Here is a 19,121-nt window from a genome sequence, read left to right on the forward strand (position 1 = left end):
GAGCAGAGCGCAATCCGTGTCTGTTCGGGGAAGGGTCAGGATTTCAATGGTCCTCGCGGGACTTCGGCAGCTCAGGATGTTCTGTGGGTGTTTGGAGCGGGGAGCGGGAATTGAGCGTTCGGGGTTGTGTTGGAGATGGATGTTTGGAGTGTGAAGTGGAAACTGAGCGTTCGGGGTTGTGTTGGAGAGCGAATCAGAGATGAGTGCCCTAATGCGCGGTTGGTTCTCATTGAGATAACCCCCTGGGTAGAGCTTTTCATGGCCTTTGAAGGAATTAAAACACGTCTCTACTCTCTGGGACCAGTGACAGGACCTGAGGGAACAGCTGGAGCTGTGTAAGGGTTCATTTAGGTTGGATATCAGGACAAGGTTCTTCCCCCAGAGGTGTTTGGGCACTGAACAGCTCCCCAGGGCAGTGGGTACAGCCCCAAGGCTGACAGAGCTCCAGGAGTGTTTGCCCAACACTCTCAGGCACAGGGTGAGATTGTTGGGATGTCCTGGATTAATGATCCATGTGGTTTCCAGTTCAGGATATTCCCTGATTTGTCTCTGACCAAGAGGCTCCTTTGGCTCTGTCTGTGCTGCCATAGGGATGTATGAGCAGTAACCTTTGGAGCTCAGAGCCATGAGCTAAGCACCTAAAGCTCTTTCCAACCTGAAACTCTTTTCCATCAATCTCTGTGTGCGCCCTGGAAGTATCTCAGAACCAGCAGTGAAGTTTGGTGCAACTCTTGTGTGTGTGAACACCTGAGGAGATTCATATGAAATGTTTGCTGATTTCATGCTTTAAAAATCGAATTTTTTTAATTGGTTTTTGAAGCTTTCCATCAATGCTTTTGACTACAACTGCCACCTGGACCTGATCAAGCTGCTGAGGCAGGAGGGAGAGCTGGTGAAGCTGCGCAGGGCTCGGCAGAAGATGAGTGAGCTCTTCCCCCTCACTGAAGGTACTTGGTGCCTTCTGCTCTTGCTGCTGAAGCATCACCTGTGGGAAATGCTGGTTCAGTAGGAAAATCACATCTTTGGGCCAGGTTTAAGCACACTCAGACAGGAATTGACTCAGAGCCCAAACTCAGGCCAGAATGGACATTTCAGGGACAGGCAGCAAAGGAATTCCATGCTGGAAGCAGTGGTTAGTCCTTGAGGTGTGGCTCACTCCTTGAGTTGAGGCTGTGTGAATACTGCTGCTGTGTCAGTGGGATTTTAGCCTTGGAAGAGGAAGGTGAGGCACTGGCACAGGTTGCCCAGAGAAGCTGTGGCTGCTCCATCCCTGGAAGTGTTCCAGGCCAGGTTGGAGCAACCTGGGCTAGTGGAAGATGGCAGGAGGTGGAATGAGATGAGCTTTAAGGTCTCTTCCAACCCAGACCATCCTGTGGGGTGTTTTTTTTCTGGGAAACTCAGTCTCCAAATCCACTTGCTGTTACAGCAGTGTGAGGATAGAAGGATCTCCCATGGTTCCATGTCCACACTGATCCTCTGCCCAAGGTGCTGATAAATTGCTGCTTGTCATTTCTTCCTAAGCTGCTGGTTTAGTTCCAGCTTAAAAAGTCTCCACCAAACATTTATTTCAGGCTAATTGTGATTTGTTGTGGAGCTCAAACCATTCCTTTTGCCTTGGCCTCTCCCTGTTTTGAAGTCTACTGCTAAAAACTCATATGAAAAGCTCACTTAAGTGGGTTTAACTTGTCATTTGTGAACACTCCTAACTGTTTTCCTCGCAGAGATTTGGCTGGACTGGCTGAAGGATGAGATCAAAATGGCCTCGGAGAGCTCAGAGAGAGAGAAGGTTTATGAGCTGTTTGAACGAGCTGTCAAAGATTACATCTGTAAGTCAGCAATAAATGCCATCAAATCTCTTTGTTACATTCAAGTTTGCCTTTTGAAGTCCAGGAAAGTCTTTGTTACATTCAGATTTAGTTTTTTTTTTTCCTGTAGGAAAAAAGGAAGGAAAATGATCATGTGTTGGCCAATTTATCTGCAGCAAATGAGCTGTTTGGGAAGCAGGACTGCCTTTGATTTTGTATTTTTGAGAACATAAGCCATCTGTTTGTCTCCTAACCTTGTGTTTAGGTCCTGAGATTTGGTTGGAATATGCCCAGTATTCCATTGGGGGCATTGGGCAGGAAGGAGGGATCGAGAGGGTTCGCTCCATCTTCGAGAGAGCTCTGACTGCAGTGGGGCTGCATGTGAGCAAGGGCACAGCTCTCTGGGAGGCATACAGGGAGTTTGAGAATGCCATCCTGGAAACAGCACAGGTAAGGCCATTCCCATGGCATCTCATCCCACACAAGCAGCTCTTGGAGCACCTCAGGCTGTTTGCTCTGAGCTGTTGTGTCGATCAGTTCTTCCTTTCCAGCTGTGGAAACTTTCCCTTTGCTCTGGGCTAAACCATCCTGTGTGTTTAGGTGATAAAGTAATGGATTTGGGTTTAAATAAATGCATCAAATCCCAAATCCAGGAGCAAAGTTTCCCTTTGCTGATTGAACTGCTTTAGGAGAGCTCCAGTTCTTGCCACTAAATGTCTTTGCACAGAGTCAGTTGTGTTCATTGTCTATCCTGTTTTCTACGTCAGCTTTTAATTCACTGTGCCACACTGTTTGTGGCTTTTGGATGAGGAAGTTTTATCCCTGGAATATAAAATTTACACATGCCAATGTTACCTTTACAGCATGGCCAGAAAGTGAATATTTCTCCTCATTTTCATAGTTTGCCACCTAAGAGATGGAAGTTAAGATGTTCCTGCTCATGGGAGTGGGAACCAGGTGATCTTTAAAAGTCCCTTCCAGCTCTGTTCTCTGAAAGGAATGACAGGAGAATTCCCTTCCATTCCCAGACACAATAAAGCTGGAACTTTGAGATCCTCTCTCTGGCAGCCTGTGTGGCTGTGAAATGACACCATCACATGCTGTTCCTTCTTCTCAGGTTATCCTTTCCCTCTGCATGTGTCACCTTTCAGCCAGGAATGCTTTTCCCATTCATCCAACTTCCAGATGGAGCAATTTCCACAAGTTTTACCTTTCTCAGCAGTGACCTGAGACACAAGTTGGCTGTGCCTGTCCTTCAGGGATTGTGTAGTCACTTGGATTCCAGTTCAAACAATTCCCTGTCACGTCCCCCAGCTCATATCCCATTCCCTGTCGTCTCCATCAGCTCAAGCTTGAGGGAAGTGATTGAATTCCCACCCTTTTGTTTGCAGCCAGCCCCTGGCAGCATTCCCTCCCCGGAGCAGCAGCAGGTGCTGTGCAGCCAGCTGGAAAAGATCCACACACTGTTCCGGCGCCAGCTGGGGATCCCACTCCTAGGTGAGAGCTGGGGCACCTGGGAGACAGGGATCCAGGTGACAGGGAGGGCAGGGATAAGCTGATTGAGGGATCCAGGCATCAGGGAGGGAATGGATCAGGTGGGTGATAGGGATCCAGGCATCAGGGAGGGAATGGATCAGGTGGGTGATAGGGATCCAGGCATCAGGGAGGGAATGGATCAGGTGGGTGATAGGGATCCAGGCATCAGGGAGGGAATGGATCAGGTGGGTGATAGGGATCCAGGCATCAGGGAGGGAATGGATCAAGTGGGTGATACAGATCTAGGCATCAGGGAGGGCAGGGATGAGCTGAGTTATGATCCAGGTGTCAGGGAGAGCAGGGATAAACTGGAGCACAGGGATCCAGGCATGATGATTCCTTTGGTAGAGCCACACAAGCTGCAGCTGGAATAATTGTGCTTTCTTTATTCCATGCCATTTGCCCCCTGAGTGATCCCTTTGGGTCAGGAATGCTGTTATTGATTGGAACTTGATTGTTCAGTGCATCATTTGAGACTCTTGAAAGTGCAAGTCTTGAGCGGCAAATGTGACCATTAGAACTGGTAAAACTATAATAACATAACTTTAACTTCTAACTTGACTATGACTTGCCCTGACTTTGCTCCAGGACAGTGTGTAAGGTGAAGTGTCTGAACCTTTAAGCATGTGTAGTGTGATAGTGAAGACCAGAAGGGGATAAACACATCAAATCCTCTATGAATAAACCTAGGGACCTGTGTTAGAACCAAGCCTAGGTTTAATTGAGTTTTTAATGCCCTAAGTGCATTATTGATGGGTTTGATGTCCTCACAGACATGGAGGCTTCATATGCTGAGTATGAGGAGTGGTCAGAGGATCCAATTCCAGAGGCAACAGTAAAGAACTACAAAAGAGCTCTGCAGCAGCTGGAGAAGTGCAAACCCTATGAAGAGGCACTGGTAATGCTGTCACACCTTCCTTTGAGTCAGTTGCTTTGTGATGGTTTAATTTTCCCAAACTGATGGGTTTTCTAGTCTCAGCTGAAGGAGGTGAATATTGCTGGGGGACTGTGAGCAATGGGAGGGAAAGGAAGCCTCACAGCTGGGAATACTGGAAACTCTGGAATCCACTGACTCTCAGCCACCCTGTGGTGCACATGAGTGAGTGCTCTGGGTGTGTTGTCCAGCCTTGAGGAAAAACAAGTGTGGATCTGAATGGTTTCAGAGCAGGGTGGGATTCAGGGGGGTAGGGAAACCAAAAGCTGCTGATATTTAGGAAGTTTTTCCCTGTGAGGGTGGTGAGACCCTGTCCCAGGTTGCCCAGGGAGGCTGTGGCTGCCCCAACCCTGGCAGTGTTCACAGCCAGGTTGGATGAGCCTTGAGCAACCTGCTCTGGTGGGAGGTGTCCCTGCCCAGGGCAGGGGTTGGGACTGGATGATCTCTGAGCTCCATTCCAACCCCTTAACACTCCATGACTCTATATTTAGAGGCAAAACTCTTGTGTGAAATCTTGCAGAAGATCTGCTCGGAGTACCAGCAGAACTGTTTGAATTGTGCTTTGTTGAAGTGTCGATTGAATGTTTTCAGAGTACCAACAGTAACTGTTTGAATTGTGCTTTGTTGAAGTGTCGATTGAATGTTTTCCTGCTGTTTGTTGCCCAGCTGGGAGCAGAAACACCAAAGCTGGCAGAGTACCAGGCCTACATTGACTTTGAGCTGAAAGCAGGTGATCCAGCTCGCATCCAGCTCATCTATGAGAGAGCTCTGGCTGAGAACTGCCTTGTCCCAGACCTCTGGGCACGTTACAACCAGTACCTGGTAAGGAAATGACCCACAAATGTTTGCAGCTTCGTTTTCCTGTTTTTCTTTGGGTGTTCTAGGCTCAGTGGCTGATAACCAACCAGTGAGTTCTACCTCAGTCCTCTCCTTTAGTCTTTAAATCCTCCAGAAGCTGATTTTGCCCTTTTCTTTCCTGCTGTTTCCAGGGGGGTTTATTGATCCACTGAACATTCCTCACCATTTCCCTCTAGCTATGGTTCCTCTGCAGAATCAAACCAGGTCTGAGCATCAAAGCTGGTGCTATCTATAACCAGCTCTGCTAAAGCAAACCCAAATGTTCAGCCCATGTTTCCATGGGAGCTATTTAGTGCAGTCTGAACCTGATCCTGAGCTCCAGAGGCAGGACAGAAGGTGGCAGGATTAAGGGCTCAGGATGAGTCCCTGCAGGAGGTTTATCCAGGCTCAGTTGCTCCCTCAGCTCTTTATCTTCCCAGCAGGACACAGCAGGTTGCAGGTGGAGCAGCACCTGCAGGAATGGGCTGTGTGTGCTCCCTCTTTCTTGTATCCTTCTCCATAACATCCTAACAGTTGTGAATTTGTTCTGTGCCTCTGTTATTTGCCTCATTGCCAGAAAACACCTAAGTAGTTTGGTAGTTCTTGTGTTGCTCATGAGTGTCATTTTGAAGCTATTCACTGGGTTTTTAGGGAGACAGAATTAAGACACCCATCTCAGCCTTTCAGATAGCAAACACAAGGACTGGTTTGCTCTTTCTGATCTGGGATTTGGCTTGGATGGTCTCTCTGGCTAACAGGAACTTCCCCTTTGGTGTGTGGTTCTCTCAGGACAGGCAGCTGAAGGTGAAAGAGTTGGTTCTCTCTGCCCATGACCGAGCTGTCAGGAACTGCCCCTGGACTGTTGGGCTGTGGATTAGGTACCTCCTGGCCATGGAGAGGCACAGGGTTGAGCACAGCATCATTTCTGGTAAGGAAACCCCATCTCAGCAAAGCTTTCCAGTCCAGAACTGCTTTGTTGCACTCTGAGTGTGCCAAATATGATTTGCAGGGTTTGTTTTCATCCTGTGCAGACTCAGAGCTGTTTCTAGGCCAAAGCTGCTGGTGCTGAGCAAGCAACGAGTGAACAACTTAGCATGAACATTACTGAGTTAAACTGGCCTTAAATTCACTTTACACCAGTTTATTTGGATTTTCCTCCTGTAGTTTGCTGTTTGCCTAGAAACAAACACTGCATGTATCTGTATTTCTTTGTGCTTTACACTGCAGCTCACTAGTCCTGACAGTGTCTGGATGCTAATGATGTTTATCTGGTTTTTATTCCCCTCTTTTCTTTCAGAAATGTTTGAAAAAGCTCTGAATGCTGGTTTTATCCAGGCCACAGACTATGTGGAGATCTGGCAGGCATACCTGGATTACCTGAGGAGAAGGGTGGATTTTACACAAGGTCTGTGGTAAATGTGGGAATAAATCTCTCAGCTGTTTCCTCTGCAGATCTCTGGGAAATTTAACAGCAGTTTCATATCTTTGAAAAAATCACTTTCTGACCACTTAGTGTCTGTAAAACATGAGAGTTTAGGTGGTTTAGAGTAGTTCTTGCTGACAGAGTGGACTGTGCTGTTGGAAGAATCCTCTGCCTTACATTTTTGATGGTTTTTATTTTGAAGAGTTTTGCTCGTAATGAAGTAATAAATTTAAGTAATAATAAGACTAATCAGAAGCAATTAATTCTGTCTCCCCCAGCACCCAATGAAATCATTGTGGGTGGTAAGGAAAAGGTTTTAGTGGATGGAAAATTGGGATTAAATTGTTATTTTAAGGCAATTCTCTCTTTTCTTCCAGACTCCAGTAAGGAACTGGAGGAGCTGCGTTCAGCCTTCGCACGAGCCGTGGAGTACTTGAAACAAGAAGTAGAAGAGAGTGAGTTAAACCCTCAAATATATTCTTTTCTCTTGTTCAAAATCACTTGTGCAAGACCATTTCTCACAATGTTTAACTTGCCTGCAAGTGTTCTGAGCACTTGTCCAGAGCTGCAGAGAAGCATTTCCTCTCCATGGGGAAGTTGTGTGATAAACTTCTGATTGTCCAGAGCCAAGTGCACCAAACAGTCCTTGTTTTCATCCCTAGGGTTCAGTGAGAGTGGAGATCCATCCTGCACCATCATGCAGAACTGGGCAAGAGTTGAGGTGATGTTTCTATCTCTCCTGTATTTCATTCCCAAACTAGATAAAACTGATTGGTTTAATGTTCCGTGCAGGAATGAAATCCTTTCCTACTGTGGCATTTCTGGCTTGGCTCAGTGAGCAAATCTTTGTTCTTCCACTCTTGTGTGGAAGAAGATTCTGGACTGGCCAAGCACACAGAGTGTAGCTTCAGGCTTGGGGCTGAGCTCTGAACTGCCTAATTCAGTGCTGCCTACACTAACCACTTGCAGCCCAGCACAGGTGTCAGTGTGTGCTGCAGCCACTGCCTGTGAGTGGAGGTTTGGTTGTCCTTCCTTTGCCACAGGCTCCTCCAAACCAGCACAAGTCATAGCTCTGTGCTGTGACTTCTCTGGCACAGTGCACGGGATGGATTGGGCCTCAGTCTGAATTGATCACCTGTGTCTCCTGCCCACTTAGTGGAGGGAGGAAATAGGCACATCCAGGTGGGATTGAGCTGATGCTGAAGCACTTCTGAGTCACCTTCTGGTGAACTCATGTACCTCTGCAGTCAGATCAGGTGAATCCCACTTGGGTCTCGTGATTCATTGTCCCTCTTCCCCTGCTCCCTTCCCTAAGCACAGACTGAGAAGTGCCTAACTCCTCTACTAAGTACATTCCTCAATAACAAAAGGCAAAATTCAGAAGCAGCTTTCTAATTTTCTGTAGAATGACCAAACTGAAGTGGATGTGGGAGGCAGAGCCAGGACTGAGGGGAGAGGTAGGCAGGGAAGAATTACTCAGCAGAAGAATTGTGTTAGATGTTCACTTTGATCACTCTGAGGAGCAGATGTGTCTCCCTGGGTCTGTCTGTATCATCCTTGATTTGGGGGATGGAGGTGATGGTGTTGAACCTGAATCCTGAGTGGTTTGGGTGCTCCGTTCCAGGCTCGTTTGTGCAACAACATGCAGAAAGCCAGAGAGCTCTGGGACAACATCATGACTAAAGGGAATGCTAAATATGCTAACATGTGGCTGGAGTATTACAACCTTGAAAGGTAAGAGCTGGAGCGGAAGAGTTAAACCTCTTTAGTTTCCTTATCTGAAGACTTTAGCACGAGTGTGGCTCGTGTGGGTTTGGGAGGTGTGGAGGTTCCTGGAGCAGCTCTGAGGTGTGTTTTGGAAGGGTCACAGCACTCCAGTGAAGAGCTGGCTGGGGAAGGAGGGTGTAGGTGTTGTTCCATGTGGTGTTGCTGTGAGCTTTGGCCCTTGACTGCCTGTTCCCCCCCCAGAGCCCACGGGGACACGCAGCACTGCCGGAAAGCTTTGCACCGCGCCGTGCAGTGCACCAGCGACTACCCCGAGCACGTCTGCGAGGTGCTGCTCACCCTGGAGAGGATAGAAGGTAACTCACTGCCTCTTCCTCCTCTCCTCTACCCCCCTGCCTGCGGGGTGGGGGCACAGGGGCAAGTTGGCTCTGTTTCACACTCGGCCGAAGGTTCACGTTCTTGTCATTGGTGTAGTACAAACACAGCTCCTTCCCCTTGTCCTTGTCTTCCCCTCTCTCCCTGCCTTCCCCCTGTCCCTGTCCCTGCCTTCCCCACTCTCCCTGCTTCCCCCCTCTCCCTTGCCTCTCTTTTTTTCCTTTGAAGTCTCCTCATTACAGTTAGAATTTTGCTGACTAATGCCTAACACGAAGAGCAAATTCCATTAACTCGGTAACTCCCATTTTTCCAGAATTGTATCTTTGCATTGTGGGAAAGCTAAATACAAAGCTTTGATTTTCTTTTCCTTTGGTTTCTCCTGCAGGAACACTGGAAGACTGGGATGCAGCTGTTCAGAAAACAGAGACCAGATTGGCTCGAGTTACTGAACAGAGAGCAAAGGTCAGAACTTTGGGAGCCACCAGAGCAGTTTATACACCTCAATTAAGCTCCTGTTTGTCACATTTCTAGTGTTGCTTCCCCTAGCTAAGCCTGAATTGTCTTAAAGCCTCCAAACCATTGATTTTTTTGTTAAAAACTCTGGTTAACAACCTCTCTTGATGCTTTTATCCTTCCCCTTTTGACCCTTGGGTGGCTGTAGGAGTGCTGTGCACTCAGGGAAAGCTGTAAGAGCAAATCACTGAGTGGTGCTTTCAGTGCTGCTCCCATCAGTGCTGTGTTTAATGGAGCTTAGGAGCAAACCCTCAGGGTTCAGTGCTCCAGCAAATGCTCTGCAGTGTCAGAAATGTTCCATCTTTGCAGGCTGCTGAGAAAGAGGCTGCTCTGGCAAAGCAGGAGGAGGAGAGAGCTGAGCAGAGGAAACAGGCTCGGGCAGACAAAAAAGCCTCCAAGAAAGCTAAGAAGTCCAGGATTGGAGACAAACGCAAAGCAGATGAGGATGATGAGGGAGAATGGGGCCAAGAAGAAGGTAAAAATCACATAAAATTGACATTTCAGACCTTGTCAGCATGGCTGTTATTCTCTCCCCACCAGCTGAGGAGCTCCATTACTGGTGTGCTCAGAGCTGCTCTGCTCAGGGGCTTTGTCTCCTAGCAGGTCTCTGTTGTGCTAATGAAAAGAAATCAAGGTTAATGGGTCTTGTCCAGCAGAAATGTATGTTAAGAACTAGAGTTTTCTCCATTTTTCTTATCTCAGAGGAATATTGCGCTCGTTCCCTTTCTCTGACTCATCATGTGTCTGAGGCATGTGGCTAAATTGGGTTAGTCAGTATTGGAGCAGCTCTTGGCAGGTGGTGAGAGCAGATTTTAATAGGTTGTTGCCCTTGGGAGCTTTTAGATTTTTGTTTCTTCCTTAAAAAAATCCCATTAGAGGAAGAAAAAGAACATGAATCAGCAACTGGAAGTGACTGGAAAAGGGACAAATATTACAATTACTTGTCAGGGCACAAATATTACAAAACCTCATTACCAGATCCTCCTGTTGCTTTCATCTAAAGCTGCTTTGGTCAGATAATCTGTTGTTATTGAAAACCTGAGGGAGGTTGTTGTGTTTGTGCCATTTCCCAGCGCCGCAGTGGGAATGGAGCAGGGATTGGATTCAACAATGGGATGGGGGAAGTTACTCTAATCAAGCTCTCAATTCCTCAATCAGAGCAGCCCAGCAAGAGGCACAAGGGAGAGAGGGATGGTGTCCTTCCTGAAGAAGACATGGAGGTGGAGACTGGGCTCTTTGGGAGAAGTGGCCCTGGAAAGCCTGATGGGCCAACAGTCCCCAAGGAAAAGGCCTCGACCAGCCGGAAAGACGTGCCCAAAGTTCTCCACGACAGCACTAAGGACAAGGTCACTGTGTTTGTCAGCAACTTGGCCTACACCATGGCCGAGCCCGAGCTGAAGCTGAGGGAGCTGTTTGAGAGCTGTGGGGAGGTGGCTGAGGTGCGACCAGTGTTCAGCAACAAAGGAACCTTCCGTGGCTACTGCTACGTGCAGTTCCAGGAGGAGAGAGCAGCTCTGCAGGCTCTGGGCTTGGACCGCACTGCTGTGGAGGGAAGGCCCATGTTTGTGTCCCCATGTGTTGACAAGAGCAAGAACCCTGACTTCAAGGTGAGGTTTCTTGCTCCAGGTGATGGTGCAGAGCAGAGCTGGGGGAGTGTGTTGTGTCCAAAGTGCTCACACCCCATGAATTCCTGTTTGGAAGGGTGAAACTTGTCTTAGACTTCTAGTGTCTTCTGTTGTTTGCCACAGACAATTTGCAATAGAGCATTGCTGTCAGTTTACTCAGTATCTGCAGGAATCTGCTGATCTGGGAGGGTTTTTTTAATGGTGTGACCTACCTCATGTTCTTACAGAGCATCTCAGTCTCTGAAGAACATTTTTGGTTGAGTTTATAGAGCATTAATTACACAGCTCACTGGTGGTTACTGGTCTGTACCAGAGATCACTCGTATGATCAGTGGTTACTGGACAGAAAATTCAGTGTTCAGTCGTGACAGCTGAGCTGGAAGACATTATTGTAGATATATTGTTGTATATTGGGTTCTGATCCTTGTGGATCCTTCCAGCTCATGGCATTCCATGATTGTTAGTGTCTGACCTCACTGTGAGGGAGAAATGGATGTCTAGAAGCATTTTCTTGCAAGTCCTTAGCATATTCCTGTGTTCATGTGCAAATATCTTCCATGATACAACTTATGACTTTAAGGTAGTTGTGGCTCACACAAGTAAAGGGCTCTGGGAACTTTTTGGGAGTGTAAAGTTGAAATCCTTGGAGTCTCCAGGTGGTTTGTGAACTAACAGCCTGTTTGCTTGTTCAGGTGTTCAGGTATAGCACTACCCTGGAGAAACACAAACTCTTTATCTCTGGTTTGCCATTTTCCTGCACTAAGGAGGAGCTGGAAGAGGTGTGTAAAGCCCATGGGAATGTCAAGGACATTCGGCTGGTCACCAACAGAGCCGGAAAACCCAAGGTAAGGATCCTCACTGCACTCTTCACCTGAAGGAATCCTTCAGAAAGCAGCTTGGCATGAAGTTTGGATACAAAAAGTTGGGTTTATTGCGTTGCCAATGTGGCTTCTTAGTGAAACTCATGGCAGTGCTTGGATTTGTCCTGCCCAGGGTGTCTTTGTGCTGACAGCCAAGAGGGAGAAAAGAAATTTTTCCAAAATTGCCCAAGAAGAATGGGATGGAGAGGAAGGTGTTCACATCACTTTGGGTACAGTGCAAACAGGCATTAGCAAGTCTGCAAAGTTCAGAGTTCACCTGGTGTAACCAATTCCCATCCTCTTCTCCCTCAGTTTCCTGAGGCTTTTGTTCCTACCATCTGCTGCAGCAAGAGGTTTGCCAGAGCCACCTCTGACAAGGCTCATTATTCCCACCCTGGGATCAATGACTCCTTGTTTAGTAAGAGCCTCTGAAGCAGCTGCAGCTCTGCCAAGATGGTACCTGACACCTCAGCCATGGCCTCGTGGTGGGCCCTGCTGACAGGTGACATCCTAGGGGAGGTGGGATGTGTTTGAATCGTGTTTTTTGGCTCTTGGCACCATCTCAGGTACAGTCCCTGTTCATGCACACCTTGGAATGAGTGTTCTGCTGTACCCCAAGTCTTGCCATCCATGCTCTGAGCTTGGGTTGAGGTGGAATTGTGGCTGAACCACAAATAAATGTACTTTGTGCTAATTATGCAGAACCTGATGTGTTTTCTGTGCAATGGCATAATCCAAAAATGCATCTTAAGGCTTTGTGTGTCACTTTAAAGCAGAGCAGCAGTGAGAGGTGATGCTTCCCAGTCAGTGTCCTCCATGGTACTTCATTGCATTGACTTTGACAGGATTTGGGGTGGGTTTCTCTTCTTTTAATACTTCTTCCACAAATTAGGGTGTCAAGAAAAGCAGGTGGTAAATAGAATTTCTTTAGCTAAGGAATCTGGGACTCTTAACCACATGTAGGTTGGTTTTCTGGATGATTTTCTTACCAGTTGGTCAAAGTTTTATTCAAAGCCAGGTTGGATGAGCCTTGAGCAACCTGTTCTGGTGGGAGGTGTCCCTGCCCAGGGCAGGAGATTGGGGCTGGGTCATCTCTAATCTCCATCCCAACCCTTTGCCATGCTACGAAATGACTCAGGAACTCTGAAATGCAGAGCAAGAAGCACTAAAACTAATGTAGGTCACCTCTTTGCCAGGGCCTGGCCTATGTGGAGTATGAAAGTGAAGCCCAGGCCTCGCAGGCTGTGCTGAAGATGGATGGGCTGAGCCTGAAGGACCATGTCATCAAGGTGATGATCAGTAACCCTCCGCTGCGCAGGCTGCCGGACAGGCCCGAGGCAGGCAGGGCCTCCACCTTTGCAGCACCAAGGCAGCTCTATGGAGCGTGAGTAGGAGGGAAAGGGCTGCTTGGCAGGGCTGGAAAAGGGGTTCTTTGGCTTGCTTTGTCTGCTGAAATGTGGGAATCTCCTCTGGAATGTGTACCTTAAAGGGGATTGGAAAAACCAGGGAGAGGGATTTTGTGTACAGGTAGATCATGACAAGGGGGAATGGTTTTAAACTGAGCAGGGTTGGATTGGGTATTGGGAAGGAATTCCTCCCTGTGAAGTGCTGAGGCACTGACACAGGTTGCCCAGAGCAGCTGTGGCTGCTCCATCCCTGGGACTGTTCCAGGCCAGGTTGGATGGGGCTTGGAGCAACCTGGGCTGGTAAAAGGTGTCCCTGCTGGAATAATCCTCAAGGTTCTTCCAACCCAAACCATACTAGGATTGTATGAATGAGAGCATGTTTAAAAGGTGCTGAAGCATAAAGAATAGGTTGTTGGATTGATGAGGAAGAGCAGATTTTTCCTCTTCAGGAATAAAACCAGGTCTGTAGTGACTGAGAGCATTGGGCATTGGCATCCCCTTGGGTCTGGTATTGGCACCTGAGCCCTAATAACCTCCATGTCCTCTCATTGTGGAGAACCAGCCATTGTTCAGAGTGAGCATGAAGGCTGCTCTTTCATCTTTGAGAGCATTCCTGTCTTTATCCCTGTGGATAAACAGAGCTTCAATTTCTAGGGACCTTTGGTCAGTCATTGCCAGAGCTCGGGTGTACAGTTTCAGACACCATTGAAAGCTTTGCACTGCTTATTCCTGAAACAAAGGGCAGGAATAACATTTAAACGAGTGCTCCTCATGGTGAACAAAGTCTGTGTTGTTCCCCCAAGCCCAAAGAGTGTGTTTAAGTGTCCCTTTTTGCTGTGCAGGAGAGGGAAGGGCAGGACTCAGCTCTCCATGATGCCTCGTGCGTTACAGCGTCAGAGCAACCCTGTGGCCAAGGCTGAGAATGGGATGGTCCAGAACTCACCAGCAACGTCCTCTGAACCCCCTGCAGAGCCTAAAAAGATGTCCAATGCTGATTTTGCTAAGATGCTACTGAAAAAGTGAGCAACGAGGAGTCTGCAGTCAGCAGGTCTGGTACAATGTGAAATGCCTTTCTGGAAGCCATGTTGTGTCCTTATGCTAGCAAGGAGAGAACTCCATCACAATCCTGTGTACATACTGGTCTGGACTGCTGCACTCATCAGGATCAGTGTAGGATGGCACAAATCCAGGTGGTTTTCCTCTGAAGAGCAAAGAGTTCTGCTTTTGTGGTGAAACGGTGTTAATATGATTCCTCATATTGAGGGTAACGAGGGGGGAAATGTTTCCTGCCCAGCTTGGATGCCACAGGGAGGTGTTTTCGAGTACTTTCTCTTTCCTTAACGAATGAGATGCGATGTGAGAAGCTCCTGAGCTCCACTGCTCAGCTCAGATTGTGATTGCAGACCTTCTCTCTGACAACCAGCCCCTTCCCACCCCCAGCAGCTCCTTCCATGCAGAGTCCCATGGCAGATGCTCTAACCTCACCACAATGGCCTATTTTAGTATTGGGAGAGTTTCTATACATATGTGTGTATATGTAGATACACAGATATACATAGATATGTATCCAGTTCCTGTTCTGTTCCTCTTGACCTGTTTTTTATATGGTGTATTTGTAAAAGACACTGAGATGATCCTTTTGAAGTGTCAGGAGCTAAACCTTGGTCAGTTTTGTTTCCCCATGTGCTGTTGCTGAGGACCATATTTTTTTGGTTGTTGGTTTATTATTTTTTTTTTGTTAGCTAGCTCCTGTGTCTTTTTTGCAGGTGGTTTCTGTACGGTTTTGTACAAATGTGAAGTGCAAGCTGATGTTTCTTGGTTTATTAAACTCAAGTTCTCAAAGGTTTTCTATAAATACTGTTGCTTTTGTTTAACTGTGGGTGTTGGGATTGCACTCCTGGACCTCAGCTCACTCATGTACCTGTAAGTAGCTCATTCTCACTGCTCTGACTCCCCTGAAATTGCTTCAATCATCACCTCAGACTTCCCAGTAATGTGGGATAGAAATATTCCTGCTTGCCAGCTCCACACACACTGAGGGGTGAGAGGTGAGAGGGAACCCCAGTGCCAACTCCCCTTGTTGCACACAGCCACTGCTGCAAACAAACACGATTTTCCCTGCTGATTTCACTTGGCTTGGCTTGAAAATGCTGAGTCTGATGCCACGTGGCTGAGGGAAGGATCTGTACCACAGAGCTTCCTCCTCCACTGAGCTCCCTGCAGCAGCGTGTTCTGAACAGCCTATTCCAAACAAAGACTTTAATATTAAAATAGTTTATTAATCTGTTACTAAAATAACATTTTTTTCTTCTCCCTCCCCAGAGCTTTTAAAGTGCAGGTTTTATTTATACTCAGGTTGCACTACAAAAATAAACATGCTTTGAAAGGACAGAACACCTTTCCTCACTAGGGTTTGCTTCCCCTGGCAGCACTGAGCAGTACAGAGAACTCCCATCTCCTGTTTGCTGCTTGTGCTAACCATGTCCTAACTCCCTGCCAGGTAAGAGAGGCTTAAAAGGGAAGAAAAATCACCTCTGGCCTGGGCCTAATTGCTTTTAGAAAGGGGCTAAGCTTAACAGCACTCCAGACTGGGATTCTGATGGAAGTTTTCTGCACTTGGAGGTGGTGGGATCAGTTCTGCTGTTGCACACCTGGCAGGTGTGGGTAGGGAGCTATTCTGCAGGTGTTTCTACCCTAAGGAGCAAAGATCAAGTGATCCTTGGAACTGCTCAGCAGCTCCAGGTACTGCCCTAAGAGCCACTGCAGCACAGAGAGGCCTCGAGTGCCTCTTGGTGCCTTTATTGCAGTGACTCTGACCTCATGATCAATTGTGAATGTTCCCTTACACAGCCTAAAGAAACTTCAGGTTTTGGCAAGTTCTGCACTTGTTCTCACCACACTAGCACAACTGATGTCTCCTGGTTATGTCTGACTAGTCACCTTTTTTTTTTTTTTTTACCCCAAGCTCTTTTCAAAGCCTGAACTGAAATGTCTGAGGACAGTTGTGCTTGAAGTGAGTCAGAGCATTTCTCCTCCTGTTCCTTTCACACCACCAAATACTTCCCAGCTGTACTAAAGCCACCTCAGGAAAGGCACCTGAAAGGAAACATGCAAAGTGCTATGAAAACACACACAGGAGGGGAGAGAACCCTGTGAGCTGCAGTTCAGCCTCCTGGACTGGCAGCTGGGACAATGCTGCCCTTCAGGGTTGGGTTTTGCAGTGGGTTTTTTGCCCTTTTTTTGAACAACAAGGAAGAGGTAACACAAAACTCAGTTGAGGCTTTGCCAAGCAGCTCCTTGCCCAGGTCAGACCAACTAGGTGAGGGTTTGTGATTGAAGCAGCTCCTCAAAGCTTAACTTTCAGGAGGAATTCAAGTCTCCTTCAGCTTTTTGAGCCCTTCTGACACCTCTCCCCACCTCCTCCCAGAAGCACAAAGCTCTAGTGCACAGTCAACATTGCAGCTTGGCATAATGTAGATAAATAAATTATATTAATTTCATCAAATGTAAGACACTTTAAATAAACAAACTCCTAAAGAGTGACACCTCCTGTCCAGTTATTTCCCAACAGGAATACTTGAACGGTTTGGAGTTCTGTTCTCCCACCACAAACATCCACGAGCCTCAAGTCTTGACAGGGATGGTTTGTTTGCACCCAGCAGTGCTGCAGCCTGCCTCAGGTAAGCCCACAGAGTACTCAGTGGTGGCAATGAGCAGCATGTCCAGGGTTGTCTCGGTGCACTTGGCAATGAAGCGTATGAAAGGCCTCACGTCGCCCTCGTTGGCCACTTCCAGCACGTGGTAGTACTCGGCGCGTTGCTCCTTGCGGATGGTGATGGGTGGGTACCCTGCCTGCATCAGGATGAGGTTCATCAACAGCCTGGAGGTCCTGCCATTGCCATCCACAAAGGGATGGATGTAAACCAACTTGTAGTGCGCCAACGCGGCGAACTCCACGGGGTGCAGACTCATGGCGTCCTCCGAGTTGATCCACTGCACGAACTCCTGCATCTGCTTCTCCACGTCCTGAGGATGTGGTGGGATGTGATGGCCCACGAACACCTGTGTCACCCTGAACCTCCCTGCCTCCAGGGGGTCGGCATAGCCCAGCACTCTCCTGTGGATCTCCAGGATGTCGGCGGTGGTGACGGAGCCGATGCGCGACACCAGGGTGGTGTTGACGTACTTGAGCGCGGCGTGCATGCCGATCACCTCGTTCTGCTCCACCAGGCTCTTCCCCGGCACTGCGTACCTGGTCTCGATGATGTGTCTGATCTCAGCCAGCGTCAGGGTGTTGCCTTCGATGGCCACCGTGTGGTAGATGTGGTGGTAGTAGGACTCCTCCATGACGCGGCGCAGCGCGGAGTTGCCCTTGGGGATGGCCATCACCTTCTTGACTTTGCTGTCGATGATGCTGAAGAACCTCTGGTCAATCTCTTCCACTAAAGGCAGAGTCCGGCCCCGATTGCTCAAAGCCTTCTCGTTGTGGGGGGAGATGGTTAGTGCTTTGGAGTAGAGATAATCAGCTTGGATGATGTCCTTCTCCTCTTCAGAAAAGATCCCAAACTCATTCAGGGCATCCACGTAATCAGGGTCCATGCTGAGGGCGTAGAGGAAGAGTTTGTGGGCCTTTTCCCTCTTCCCTTGGCGCTTCATTTCCAGGGCTTGGTTCAGAGCTGCTTTGGCTTCCAACTTCACTTCTGAAATGCAACAACAGTGGTTAGACAACAGGGAGGAGAACAGGGTGTGTGTCTTCCTGAAAACCTCTGGAGATCTGGACTGGATGATCCCTTCCAGCTCAGGATATTCTATGATTCCATCACTGTTCACTGATAGAAAAATTAAGTAAAACCAAGGACTGTGACAGAATTTGTGTTCCAGCCTTTGCTGGGCTACAATCCCAGAGGTTTATGCCATGCTTTTAGGCTGAGTACAAGGCAGCAGAGCTGTTCCTGGCAGGAAGTGTGGTGAGACAGCACCTGTGAGCAGCAGTAGCCACAGGTGTGTAGCCATCCAGGCCCAACTGTGGCCACCAAACTGCTTTGAGTGGGAGGACACAACATCTCAAACACCTTCTCTTGGCCTTACTGTAGGTGAACTTAGACTACCACTGTTATGTTGGCTGCTAACAGCACTTCTGTTTGGTCACTGCACTAGCCAACGTTTTCCCAGCACTAACAGCTCTAGTGCAAACAAAGATAATGCTGGAATTATACTGATTCTTTGGAGTGTTTTCCAAATTCATATCCTAGCCATGACCACAGCCTGTTGTTCCCTGAAAGGCTGCTCTATGCCAGCCAGGATTTCAGGATTAAGGCCATCTATCCCAAATTCCTGTGTATTAAAACATCTCTCTGTATTCTAGTTACCTCCACAGGACTTACTGGTACTGAAAACATGAGGAAAAATTTGGGAGAGATGAAGCAGCACAGAGGGAATGCTGGCACAGGGCACTGGAATGCAGTCAGGGAGCTGCTGACGTGTCTGAGCCCTGGGGCAATTACAGCTGGTGCTAATTGCAGTTGGCAGTGAGAGTTCATTACCCTCGTGGGATTATCACTGTCGTCATGGGGTACAAGAGGTGGTCAGGGAGGGGGTACAGGACTCCAGGTTGGGGTTGTTTTATACAGCAACTGCCAGAGTGAACAGTTAGGGTTGGAAGGGACCTCTGGAGACCTAGTCCAAGGCAGGATCACCAGGTGACACAGGAACACATCCAGGTAGGTTTGAATGCCTACAGAGAGGAAAACTCCACAGCCTCCCTGGGCACCTGTTCCAATGCTCTGCCACCTTCATGGAAAGAAGTTCTCCCTCATATTGAGGTGGAACTTTAGTTTCTGGCCATGATTCCTTGTGCTGTCACTGGGCACCACTGACCAGAGTCTGGCCCTATCCTCTGACAACCCTTAGAGACATTTGTATGGATTGAGATCCCTTTCAGCCTTTTCTTCTCCAGACTAACTGGGCCCAGCCCCACAGTTACTCCTCACTGGAGAGATGCTCCATCCCCTCATGATCTCTGTGGCTCCACTGGACCCTCTCCAGCAGCTCCTTCTCTTCCTTGCTGTGAGGAACTCCCCTC

General features: G+C 48.1%; 2 protein-coding genes across 2 annotated transcripts in view; one reads left to right on the plus strand and one right to left on the minus strand.

The window, feature by feature from the left end:
* Positions 1 to 820: 820 nt before the first annotated feature.
* SART3 (squamous cell carcinoma antigen recognized by T cells 3) lies at positions 821 to 14,310 on the plus strand (the record flags this gene model as incomplete). The annotated part of the gene is made up of 18 exons (XM_009073257.1): positions 821 to 947; positions 1,722 to 1,826; positions 2,071 to 2,255; positions 3,197 to 3,302; positions 4,115 to 4,239; positions 4,942 to 5,097; positions 5,902 to 6,040; positions 6,410 to 6,517; positions 6,913 to 6,990; positions 7,198 to 7,256; positions 8,160 to 8,269; positions 8,504 to 8,616; positions 9,021 to 9,097; positions 9,458 to 9,623; positions 10,307 to 10,755; positions 11,466 to 11,618; positions 12,830 to 13,017; positions 13,882 to 14,310. Coding segments are annotated over 18 exons (2,625 nt in total), but the record flags the coding sequence as incomplete, so codon positions are not given.
* A 2,353-nt stretch (positions 14,311 to 16,663) lies between these two features.
* Positions 16,664 to 19,121, minus strand: part of FICD (FIC domain containing) — a 3,278-nt gene continuing 820 nt past the window's right edge. The window contains exon 2 of the mRNA XM_009073256.1: positions 16,664 to 17,739. Within this exon, the coding sequence (XP_009071504.1) occupies positions 16,664 to 17,739 (1,076 nt within the window). The remainder of the gene's footprint in view (positions 17,740 to 19,121) is intronic.

This window comes from Acanthisitta chloris, unplaced genomic scaffold (assembly GCF_000695815.1).
Source record: "Acanthisitta chloris isolate BGI_N310 unplaced genomic scaffold, ASM69581v1 scaffold31024, whole genome shotgun sequence".
Classification (NCBI taxonomy): Eukaryota; Metazoa; Chordata; class Aves; order Passeriformes; family Acanthisittidae; genus Acanthisitta; species Acanthisitta chloris.